General features: G+C 41.8%; 1 protein-coding gene across 1 annotated transcript; it reads right to left on the bottom strand.

The window, feature by feature from the left end:
* Nucleotides 1-937: 937 nt before the first annotated feature.
* On the bottom strand, nt 938-12,208 carry LOC132768257 (meteorin-like protein). The gene is made up of 4 exons (XM_060763973.2): nt 11,787-12,208; nt 6,597-7,006; nt 4,337-4,396; nt 938-1,577 (listed from the first exon to the last, which is right to left on the bottom strand). The coding sequence occupies exons 1-4, from the start codon at nt 12,104-12,106 to the stop codon at nt 1,258-1,260; spliced, it is 1,110 nt and encodes a 369-aa protein (XP_060619956.2). The 5' UTR covers nt 12,107-12,208; the 3' UTR covers nt 938-1,257.

The following is a 12,208-nucleotide window of genomic DNA, read 5'->3' as shown; positions in this document are numbered from 1 at the left end:
TGATTTGCAAATGAAATGTGTGTTTTTATGTCTGGCACTGTTAAGTACTCATAATCAAGCAGTGAAAAAAAAAACCTTTTTATGTTTTGGTGGCAATATTGACTGTTCTTCTTGTAATCTCTCTCTGAATAAATGAGTTATCAGAAAGCTATTATGCAATCCATTTTTATTTTTCATTCACAGTAATTGTATAATGCCCCAATTGACTACAGATAGGTGACATGTTTTGGAGTGGTTCTCTCATATAAAGTGAGTGCTCAGTTTTTGGAAACACATATAATAGCTCTTTTTGTATACTGGTTCATGCTTTTGTATTTGACTCTGTTATTATGAGTCAATGTATTTTCAGCAGACTTCTTCAAAAGGATTATCAAATCACAGAAACATTTAGTTGTGTGTCAAATTATTTTTATATGTAGTAACCCTATCATATGGTTTTTCTAGCAAAAATGTGTGCAGGACATTGGTTATTATATGTTTTTCATGGCTTTTGTATTGTATTGATTTTATATTGATTTTATAATGCTGTTTTAAATGTTTCAGTTGTATATTATGGATTGTTATGGCATCAAATTGCTGCCAATTTGTAAGTTGCCTTGAGTCTACATAGCCATATCATCCAGTTCAAAGCAGGTAATCTGGATTTTATATGGCAGTGTAGAGAAAGCAATTGCTTTGAGGTCACCAGGAAAGTTTAAAAGGGCTGAGTGGGAGAAGTTGAACCTCCTTGTACCATATCCCAGTCCTGTTCTCTAATCACTACAGCTGCAATGATTCTCCTTTTCAGTCCTTTTAAATGCTTTGGTGGACTCTGTTGTGCTGTATCTTTTGTACAGAACTCATATCTGTTGCCATATGGGGTTTAACTGCATGAAGATTCGAGACTTCTGATTTGGAATCCGGAACACCTTCTTCCAATTTTACAGGAGAGTCAATCATCATTCAATATTTTCCAGACCTTTTATTTTAATTTGCAGGTGTTTTCCATTCCTTAGTGTTTGTCCTCACAACAGCCCTGTGAGGTAGGTTGCACTATTCCCATTTTTACAGACTGGGAACGGCAGTGAGGAGAACTTCGCATGCCCAAGATCTGAGCCTCCGACAAAGGGGAAACCTGAAGTCAAATCTTCCTAATGCCAACCTGCCCTTACAAGTCAGCTTGAAGACACAGATGCCAAATCTCTGAATCAATGTCATTCTTCTATACAAAATAATAATAATCTGAAATCAATACTCTTGGTTATGACAGATACTGCTTCATCTGTCAAAATGAAACTCACAGGGATTTGCTCCTTTCTCTCTGGCCATTTGATAGACAGCTCCAAAGTCTTTAAATCTTGGTGCACAACCCAACCAAGCTTCACCAAAGTGTTCGTTGCCTGTGAAGAGGAAGTCCCCTCTGCCTTTCTTCACCTTACATTGCAGCAAGGTTTTGATGGTTCCTCGCCACACCCTAGTTGCTTTATCTTGCTGGAAGATCTGGTTTTTCTGCCTGTAGACTTGTTGTACATCAACATCAACCTGAGAGATGTGATTCTCTGAATCATGCATAACATTTTGGATCGATCCTCTCACCACTGTGCAAATGAGATTGCATGGACATGATTAACTGAAAGTTGAAATGCTTCTTTGCTAGTATTGTTCAGGAAAAGGTGCATATGGTTACACAGACAAATGTTTTTGACCAAATTTCCCCAACAACACGTTGAATCAACCAGTTTTGGACAACTGATCCCACAATCCCTCAGATGGCAAGGTCAGTGCCTTGGGGATTCTAAGAGCTATAGTTCAGTGTTTCTCAGCCTTCCTAATGCAGCGACCCCTTAATACAGTTCCTCATGTTGTGGTGAAACCCAACTATAAAATTATTTTTGTTGCTACTTCATAACTGTAATTTTGCTACTCTTATGAATTGTAATGTAAATATCTGATATGCAGGATGAATATTCATTCAGTGGACCAAATTTGGCACAAAAACCCGAAATGCCCAAGTTTGAATACTGGTGGGGTAGGAGATGATTGATACTGTCATTTGGGAGTTATAGTTGCTGGGATTTATAGTTAACCCACAATCAAAGAGCATTCTGAACTCCACCAGTGATAAGAATTGGACCAAACTTCCCACACAGAACTCCCATGACCAACAGATAATACTGTGTTTCATCCATTGTGCCACCAGCGACTCCATGTATTTGATGCTTCCTGTCAAGCACCCCTTCATTTTTAAAAAAAGACCATGGTGGGATTATTCAGGCCTAATTGCCAAAAACATGTTTGGCTAGAAGACCTTTCCCAAACATCCTCCATTCTCCCAAATGTTCATTTGTAGCACCCCCACAAATCAAATAATCAATTTGTATGCAGAATAAGGCACCAATTTAAATCTTCCCCTTTGGGGATAATTATCTCATTTATGCCAAGGGCACAAAGAACGTCTGTCTTTTGGAAGATTTCAGGGACTTCCTTGGCTAATCCAATTTCCTGAAGACTAGCTTTTTAGCACAACAGATGTCCCCTGCTTTCCTACCCGCTCCCTGCATCTCCACCTGGCTTTCTGTGAGCATTTTCTGCCAGATGCAGTCAAGTCTATTGACAAGCTGTAATGCCCTTGTTCCTCCTGCTCTGAATTGCTTTCGCGCAGCCTCTGATGGAGTGACTCAAGACCTCCCTCTTCTGAAACCCATAAAGCTCCAATTCACTTTAAGGGTCATTTACACTTTCATTAGGAGCTATTTTCTCTCATAGCCACCCCCATAAAAATACCCCTCTTGATGATAGGGAACAGTGAACTTAGGACAGGGATGTCAAGTCGTAAATAGAGTCCACTCAAAGGGCTATTTCTTCTGGTCTGTTGGTGCTTTAAGTATAAATGCCCCCCATTGTGCATCCTTCGGCACCACATCTGTCAGTCGCCTGCTTGTGTGTATGTGTGCGTGCGGGTGCACTAGTATGTGAGAGCCTAGCAAGGAGTGTGCCTTGCTTGAGACCCAGTAACTTCATCAAGTGAATACAGGGAAGCTGATCACTTCTGCAAGGAAAGAATGGAAACAGGCAGAAATTAACTCTGACAGAAAAGCTAACTGCTGTAGAGCCCTTGATTTTATTTGTCCATCTAGTAGGAGTGTGGATATCATCTTACTTGCACTGTGCATGTGAAAGTGAGTAATGTCAGCCACATTATTTCTGCTAGGCAAGGTTACAAGAGTTTTGGCGCAGTTTTCAAGCAATATTCACCATTCAGGATAACTTGGAAAAAACGTACACAGAAATAACATGTGGGGGTTTTTTTTTGTACATAAACTATCCTGAAAGAAGAACCAGGAAAATAAGATTCTGACTGTAAACAGAAGGTCAGCTGCTGTCCTCTCTTTTTCGCCTTTTCTTTTACTTGTGTTGTATTTTGAAATGGTCATATGACTGGTCAAATAAATAAATTAAAATATGTACATAAACCTGGATAATTTATATGAATAAAATATCTCCTATGCAGAAAAACAAAAGCTACATGCAATTATACTATGCAACACGATTTTTGTTCCTGGGTTATGTCATTTCCTAATTGGTTCTATCATCATGGAAAAAGTTTATTAAACTGCAAAAACTTTGTTTTTGCGGAACAACCTACAGCACATTTTGCTATAGTATTTCAATTAATATCTCGAGTCACAACCAATTTAACAGTTTGTGGCAGCCACACAAAGAAAGTTTCTGGAGTATAACAACTACTTTCAAAGTAAGTACAACACAATTAAACAGGCAATAACACTTTCAAACCAGGAACATAACATATTCCAGATTTTGTTACATAGTGTTATGGGCAAAATATTATTCCAGGAGAAATTGTGAAGTCTGAAGAATCTCACCACTATTCTCTTTCTTCAAGGGGTTCCCCGAAGTGTAGCCACACAACTTTTCATTGAGGATATAAAAATGATGGATATTCTCAATGTTTTTGCCATCTTCTGGTAAACTGAGACTATACCATTACTATAGCCATGGCCATCCCAAGAAATACTGCTGCCTGTGTTAGAGAAGCATCTGGCGCCTCCCCATGGCTGAGTGCATAGCACCCAAAGCCAGGCAAGGTGTTTTGGCCCAGAAGGCAGAAACTCCCACAAATGCCAATCCCCCTGTCTGGGGATAACAATATAAAATAATAAAGTAAATAAAATAGTAAAGTAAACAATATAAAATAATAAAGTAAATAAAATAGTAAAGTAAACAATATAAAATAATAAAGTAAATAGCTGTGTTGCCCAAACCATCTGCTTCACTTTGCTTATTGGTAGGACTGGCCCTGAGTATACTGAGTAACTTGTAAATGTTGTAAACTCACCAAAATCACTGCTGCAAATGGCCATGAGGAGCTCCATGTTGTCACACGGGCGGCACATAGCTGGACAACAAAGATATCAAAGAGAAGATTAAAACCTCTTGAGTGGTCAAGTGGACTCTTGAATAGGTCAACAGCAGACGGTCTAGTTCAATTAGGGGCCTTCACGATCAGGAAAAGTCAACAGCCTCTGGTTAAAGCACAGAAGTGTCTTTGAGCAGAACTCGAGGAACTATGTACCAGCAGTTATTTTTTTGCAACATCCTCAATATACAAAATGTTTCTTTGTTCTTATTTCATTGACTCCCAAAGAAGACCTAAACAGGTGACCACATGTCCACAGTCTTTGCTGCCAATAACTTGATAGTCACATCAGGTGTAACTACCTCCAGCATACAGTGTTTGAAGTCTTTAGCAAATTCCTGAGTATTTTAAACAACCCAGGAATGGAGAACCTTGCAAATTGAGTTGGGCAACTATGAACCTTCAGGCCTGCACAACCTGTGTCTCTCCTAGAGCTTTGGACTTCAGCTCTCAGAATTTCTGATGGTTGGAGAAGCTGGCTTGGGCTTCTTGGAGTTGGAGGCTCAAACACCTGGAGGAACACAAGTTCTGCAGACCTGTATAAGATGCCGTTGGACTGTAATGTTGATCAATAGCTACCACAGCCAAAGTGAGAGATAATGGGGAATGAAGAGCAACCTCAATGGCAAGACAACACATTCCCAGTTCTTATTCCCAATGCTGAACAGAGGAGTTTTTATTGAATGTACCTCTGAATCTGATCAACACAGTCAAGTGCGTTGACTGATCTGAGTGGGAGGCAGTGAACACTAGGGCTGGGCGGTTTCGTACATTAATTTCGTAATTTGTTATTAATTTGTTATTTTTTTATAACGAAGCGATATTGAACCATTCAGGAGCAACTAAAAATCGAAACGAATTTTTCAATTCGTTTTGTAATTGTTTCGTAATTGTTTCAAAATCGTTTCAAAATCTTTTCGAAATCGTTTCGTTATTATTTCCGCATGTCTGGTGCAAGTTTTATAGTTGTTGTTTGTTTTATCAGTGAAAAAAAATATATAATTATCACACCAACAGTCAACAACAGAGGGAGAGGGAAGCTTCAGAAGTTCCCCCTGTCCCATTTGGAGGTTTTTTTAGCGTATTGCGCAGTCGCGTCCGCCATTAATGAATCGATTCGTAATTGTTTCATAATTGTTTCGTAATTGTTTCTAATTTCCGAAATTTCGTAAATTTCGAACTTTTTTAAAGAAAAATTTCGGAATTCTTTTAAATATCGAAACGCAAAACCCCCCTAAAAACGAATCGAGTTTAGAAACAAATTTTTCCGTGGTTGCCCAGCCCTAGTGAACACAGATGGCAGTTCTGCACAGGAGTAAAAAGGTCCAGGACTATTGCTATGATACAGGGAAAAGGCATATCAAAAGGGATTTCTCTCCCTCTCTTTTTTCTGAGTAGAAGATCTGACATACTTTATGGCCTTTGGAAACTATCATTGGGTCCACAGTACATGCTCACTTACATCTTTGAGGAAATGACAGAAAGGCTTTTAGTGTGATTGAATCTGAGATGGCCAGCAAGGTGTGATGATTTGAGCATTGGACTATGTGTCTGGAGGCCAGGGTTTGATTCCCAACTCAGCCATGGAAAACCATTGGGGAACCTTGAGCAAGGCATATACTCTCAGCCCTAGAAAACACTCATGAAGTGAAACAACTTGAAGACAAACAACAACAAGAAAAAAGTGAAGGATGGTCATTTCTATAGGTCTCCCACTGAGAGCAATACAAAGTGGGACAACACAAAAGAGAAATTTCTTGCTTGTGGCATCCTAATTTTTGAAATGCTCTTCCATTTGGAGGCTTGATTGGTATCAGTGTTAGTTTCTTTCTGATGCAAAGCTAAAGCATGTCTCTTTATTAAATACTCCAGGGACTAATTTATTTCAAAGCCATGTATGTACATGCTTTTACACTGTAGTTTTTAAGTGGTTCAACAGTTGCTTTTAAGGTGGTTTTAACTGTTACTATGCTTGCCATAGATGAAGGTGAAACTTCAGGAGATACTCCTTCTGGAACATGGCCATACAGCCCAAAAAACTTACAACGACACATATCTTTCTTCATGGTAAACTGCTTTGAAGACCCAGGATTATACAATATCCAGATACTGACATATTAAGACACTCAACAATATTAGAGAAAGAAATAATGTGGCGCTTCCTGTGCCCTGGCCTTACCTTCTATAAGGGGCATTTTCTGGAGGTCTGGGCCTGTGGCACTCTGGTTGCTCAGCAATTCATACTGGAAACTGGCAGTCTTGCGGCTGATGTCCCTCTGAGGACTGGCCTGGAGGAAAAGGGCCACCCGCTGAGGGGCAGGGCTGCTGAAGCAGGACACGTGGTGCAGGCGGGGTGCCTCATTGTCAGCCACCAACAAATGTAGCTGTCCATCCCGCTCCACATAAATGTTGGCTCCTTGAAAGTTGTTGGATGGCTTGATGCATATGGTGGTGTGCTGAGCACTGGAGAGGTTGGGCTCCAGGATGATGCGAAGGGCTCTTGCCGGGTACATCCATTCCAGGAAGCCCTCAGTGCAGCGGAGGTGGACCTGCTCCACAGCACGGGAATGGGGCTCCCACCTCAAGCCACTAGGAAGGCAATAGGCCAACAACCATGAGAAGTGGGACATGAAGGGAGAAGAAAGGAGTACAGAAAGGCAGGCCTAAGGACATTTCAAATCTGCTCCCACTTCGGTTATCAGAGAGATCCTGAATCTCTAATCACAGTTTCTCCAATGTGTTGTTGAAGGCTTTCATGGTTGGAATCACTGGGTTGCTGTGAGTTTTTGGGCTGTATGGCCATGTTCCCGAAGCATTATCTCCTGATGTTTCATCCACATCTATGACAGATATCCTCAGAGGTTGCGCGGTCTCTTGGAAACTTGGCAGGTGAGGTTTATATATCCATGGAATGTCCAGGGTGGGAGAAAGAACTCTTGTCTGCTTGAGGCAAGTGTGCATGTTGCAACTGGCTGCCTTGATTAGAACTGAATGGCCTTGCAGCTTCAAAGCCTGGCTGGTTGCTGCCTGAGGGACTCATTTGTTGGGAGGTGTTAGCTGGCCCTGATTGATTCTTGTCTGGAATTCCCCCGTTTTTGAGTGTTGCTTTTTATTTACTGTTCTGATTTTAAAGTTTTTAATACTGGTATTCAGATTTTGTTCATCTTCATGGTTTTCTCCTTTTTGTTGAAATTGTCCAAATGCTTGCAGATTTCAATGGCTTCTCTGTGTAGCCTGACATGGTAGTTGTTAGAGTGGTCCAGCATTTCTGTGTTCCCAAATAATATGTGGTGTCTAGGTTGGTTCATCAGGTGCCCCCTCAATCTTTGAGGATGCCTGCCATAGATGTGAATGAAACATCAGGAGAGTGCTTCTGGAACATGGTCAAATAGCCCAGAAAACTCACAGCAACTCAATATCTCCAATGCTGAAGAAAGAAGCAATGAGATGCCCAACTGACTTTTGGGAGAGTCACCATGTTTCCTCAAGCAGTTAAAGGTCTAAGGTTCATTCTGAGCCGCACTTCACACCTAAGGATGCATGTGTGGACTCAGATTTTGAACAATGACTGAATCTATTATTCAAGGTTTTTACCAGATTTAGAACCAAGGGTCTATTCAGGCCTACAGAGCCTTAATCAGATCTCACAGCAAGCATGAAATTAGTCTGATTTTTTATGAAGAATGGCGGTGTCTAGCAGTTGCTGGTGGCTCCCGAGTCAGGTTTGTTTGTGTGTGTGTGTGAGGAGCGACTTGAGAAACTGCAAGTCGTTTCTGGTGTGAGAGAATTGACCGTCTGCAAGGACATTGCCCAGGGAACGCCTGGATTGTTTTTATGTTTTACCATCCTAATTGGAGGCTTCTCTCATGTTTGTTCCCACATGGGGAGCTGGAGCTGACAGAGGGAGCTCAACCCACTCTCCCAAGATTCGAACCTCTGACCTGTCGGTTAGCAGTCCTGCCGGCACATGGCTCTTGTGTCAGTGAGGTGGTGAATCTGACCTAAGTTTTAACCCAATCTTCAAAGAAACTATTTCAGATGCTGGATGATATTCACAAAATAAGGTTGCCCTTCTATAAATAAGAAGAAACAGATACTGGAGAGAACCCAAGAGAAAAGAAAAAAAGGAGGAGATATATTTCTACATGCTTTATTTCTTTATTTCTTGTATTTTATTTAGAAAAAGCCCAAAGAAATATCATGCTTTTTCCTGTATACAACTTAAAGCCTATGGATACCAATATGTAGATATTTTGTTACAATTACATTTTTAATTTTACAGCTCTGCTTGTTTTAATGTAACCCCTAAAGAAGGCTGTCGAAATATACACATAAGCCAATATGTGCATTGCTTTTTCCAAATTAATAGCAAGGAATAAAGACCATCCGCCAAGCATTTGCAGGGTCTCTCTCCCCTTACACCTTATTTCTTCTTGCTTCTACAAATAATGATAGTTCCTTCAAAGTATAGACTAAATCCCAAAGTGGATTCAAGGCCCCACTGACAGGGCCGCCATAAATCTATGGAATTAATGGATTGCCCCAATTATAAAGTCAGTCTTTGAGTCAAAGGAGAGAAGAAATTACAGGCAAGTCTTTGACTTGAAAGAACATTAAATGTGCATCTAATGGGTGCAAATTAAAATTGTTAATGATATGACCCACTACACAGAGTACAGACTTCAACGCGGTCACTTTTATTTAGCCAACAAATGCATTCAGCCTGTTGTTTAGATGAAAATGTGGAAGTTTACATCTTTTTACATGATTTTTTTTGCACTCATATAATTGATATGTTTTAAGCTGAATGACATTTTATATTTCTTTGTGTAGGCTTAACAAATATTTAATTATTGCAAAACATCTGGCCGACACTCATTTTGGTGCCTCAGGTGTTAGCCCTATTTCTGGGTATATTTGACCTGCTGATTCCAAAAATGGCACCAGGTTTCTATCAACTCTAGGTTTTGAGATACAGAGCATGTGCTGTATACCAGTCTTCATCTTCTTGCCCATAGAATATCATGATATACATCTCTAAGGCTGGGTCTATCCCAGAATCTGATTCCAGATTATCTTCTTATCCCAGATTATCTGGTTATCTCAGATTATCTGGTAGTGTAGACTTATATAATCCAGTTCAAAGAAGATAATCTGGGATCAGACCCTGGGATATAGGGCAACATAAATCCAGCCTAAGAAACTAAAGCTGTTGTGGTTTATCCAATGCAATTTTCTGAATCCCCCAAATAACCAGGAATAAGCCTAGAAACTAGGACACAAAGAAAAAACAGTTTTTGGTTGAGCTGTGTAACGACAACAACGACAGTGACTACTACTACTACTACTCTTGGCCACTGCTAAAACTTGAGCTTCTAGGCTCGGAGCTGAACAAACCAAGTCTGGATCTACACTGCCATACCATCCAGTTCAAAGCAGGTAACGCCATGTAACAAAATTGGAAAAATGTTTTGTTCCTGGTTTGAAAGTGCTATTTCCTATTTAATTGTGTGGTAGTGACTTTGAAAGTACTTGTTATAGTCCAAAAACTGCGTTTTTGTGGCTGCCACAAACTAGGTTGAATTGGTTGAGAATCTTATGAGACATTCATTGAAAAACTATAGCAAAATGTGCTGCAGGATGTCCCGCAAAAATGAAAAATTGTGCAGTTTAATAAACTTTCCCCTATTTTTTTTACATGATAGAGCCAATTAGGAAATGACATTTATAACCCAGGAACAAAAATCTTGTTACATAGTGTAATAACTTGCAAACTGCAATCCTGGCCAGCCACTACTAAAACTTGAGCTTTCAGGCTCTGAATTGAACCCAGCTCCCTTCTACACTGTCATATAATCCAGATTATCGTAGAATCATAGCACTGGAAGAGGTTTCATGAGCCATCCAGTCCAACCCTCTACCAAAAAGCAGGAGAATAGCATCACACTCTGGGACAGAGAGTTCCACTGCTAAACAGCTCTCCTTACAGTTAGGAAACTCTTCCTCATGTTCAGGTGGAACCTCCTTTCCTGTAGTTTGAATCCATTATTCCATTGTGTCCTAGTCTCCAGGGCAGCAGAAAACAAGCCTGCTCCCTTCTCCCTATGACTTCCTCACATATTTACACATGGCCATGATCACTTCTCCTCTCATCCTCAACATGCCTAGCTCTTTAAGCTGCTCCTCATAGGGCTTGTTTTCCAGACCCTTGATCATTTTAGTCACCCTCCTCTGAACACATTCCAGTTTAAGGTTGACATCTTCGTTCAATTGCAGTGCCCAGAATTGAATCCACATTATCTGCTTTGAACTGGATTATATGATGAAGTAAGTTTATTTACTGCTCGGACCACAGGTCTTTCATATAGAGGACAAACAAATAAATACATTTAATTAAATACAATGTGAAATATATTAGTCTACTCTACAATATACTCCAGGTCGAACCAGATAATTTGGATTTATGTGGCTGTGTTGAAGGGGTCCCAGTCTGGATCATGCAGACTTGATGTGCATCTCAGGCCCCATCTGCACTGCCCTATCATCCAGTTAAGAGCAGATAATGTGGATTCAGAAACTGGATGACAGGGCAGTGCAGATGGGGCCCGAGATGCACATCCAAGCTGCAGACCTGCCTTTTCACCCTGAAGGAGCAAAATGGTTAAACCCTTGTGGGGCAGGACTGAAAACCGACATGTTGGAGGTTCGAATCTGTGGAGAATCTGTCAGCTCCAGCTCCCTATGCAAGGGCATGAGAGAAGCCTCCCACAAGGATGGTAAAAACATCAAAACATCTGGGCGTCCCCTGGGCAACGTCCTTGCAGACGCCCAAGTTTCTGAAGTCGCTCCTGACATGAAAATAAAAGTCTCCGAAGAGGAGATTCCTCATGTAAATCCGATGGCAGGAGAACTTGTTACTTCATCACACTAGAGAGTGAATCCACTCTAAATCCGGTTTTTGCTTCCTGCAGAATTCTGGGGTTTGTAGTTTAGTGAGGCTGCTAAAGGCTCCTCCCTAAACTAAAGGTAAAGGTAAAGGTAGTCCCCTGACGTTAAGTCCAGTCATGTCTGACTCTGGGGCGTGGTGCTCATCTCCATTTCTAAGCCGAAGAGCCAGCGTTGTCCGTAGACACCTCCAAGGTCATGTGGCTGGCATGACTGCATGGAGCGCCGTTCGGGGGCTCCCCCTCCCTAAACTACAAACCCCAAAATTCTGCAGGAGGCAGAAACCGGATTGAAAGTGGATTCATTCCCTAGTGTGATGAGGAGACTCGATGATGAGCAGTAGTTTCTCCCTTTGCCAGCACTCCCAATTCAAAGCATGGCCGCCTTTCTGCTAAAGAGTGGGTTCAGGAAGGCTCCTTCTCACCTTCCTTTCCAGCTGCAGTCGTCAGCGGCGCCGGGCCAGAGCAGCATCAGCAGCAGCAGGAGGAGGACGAGGGGGAGCAGGCGCCAGGCCCGCTGCTGCCCACTTTCCCGCCCTGGGGACATCCAGGCACTTGGTTGGCCGCCTCTCCCTTCCGAGCCAGGCCTGAAGTGGCGCTGCTTCTCCTTAGCAAAGAGAGGAGGGGGCCTCCATCCCCAACCCTTCCCCCTCCACACCCTTTTAAAGCCGCCCTTGAGTTGACAGAGGCCTCCCCCAGCTTTCCAAACCCGCTCACATGGATTCGCCGGCCTGATCCCCACCATCACAACCCCAAACTCGCCTTTGTTCCACGCCAACCAAGCACTGGGGCCCTTTCTGCGTGGGAATGGCTGGCGTGTCGGCTTCCGGCCTGGGTTGCCCCTCTA

The sequence above is a fragment of the Anolis sagrei genome, chromosome 2, assembly GCF_037176765.1.
Source record: "Anolis sagrei isolate rAnoSag1 chromosome 2, rAnoSag1.mat, whole genome shotgun sequence".
NCBI lineage: Eukaryota > Metazoa > Chordata > Lepidosauria > Squamata > Dactyloidae > Anolis > Anolis sagrei.
Note: the sequence above shows the minus strand (reverse complement) of the source record. Positions and strands in the feature narration are given on the sequence as shown.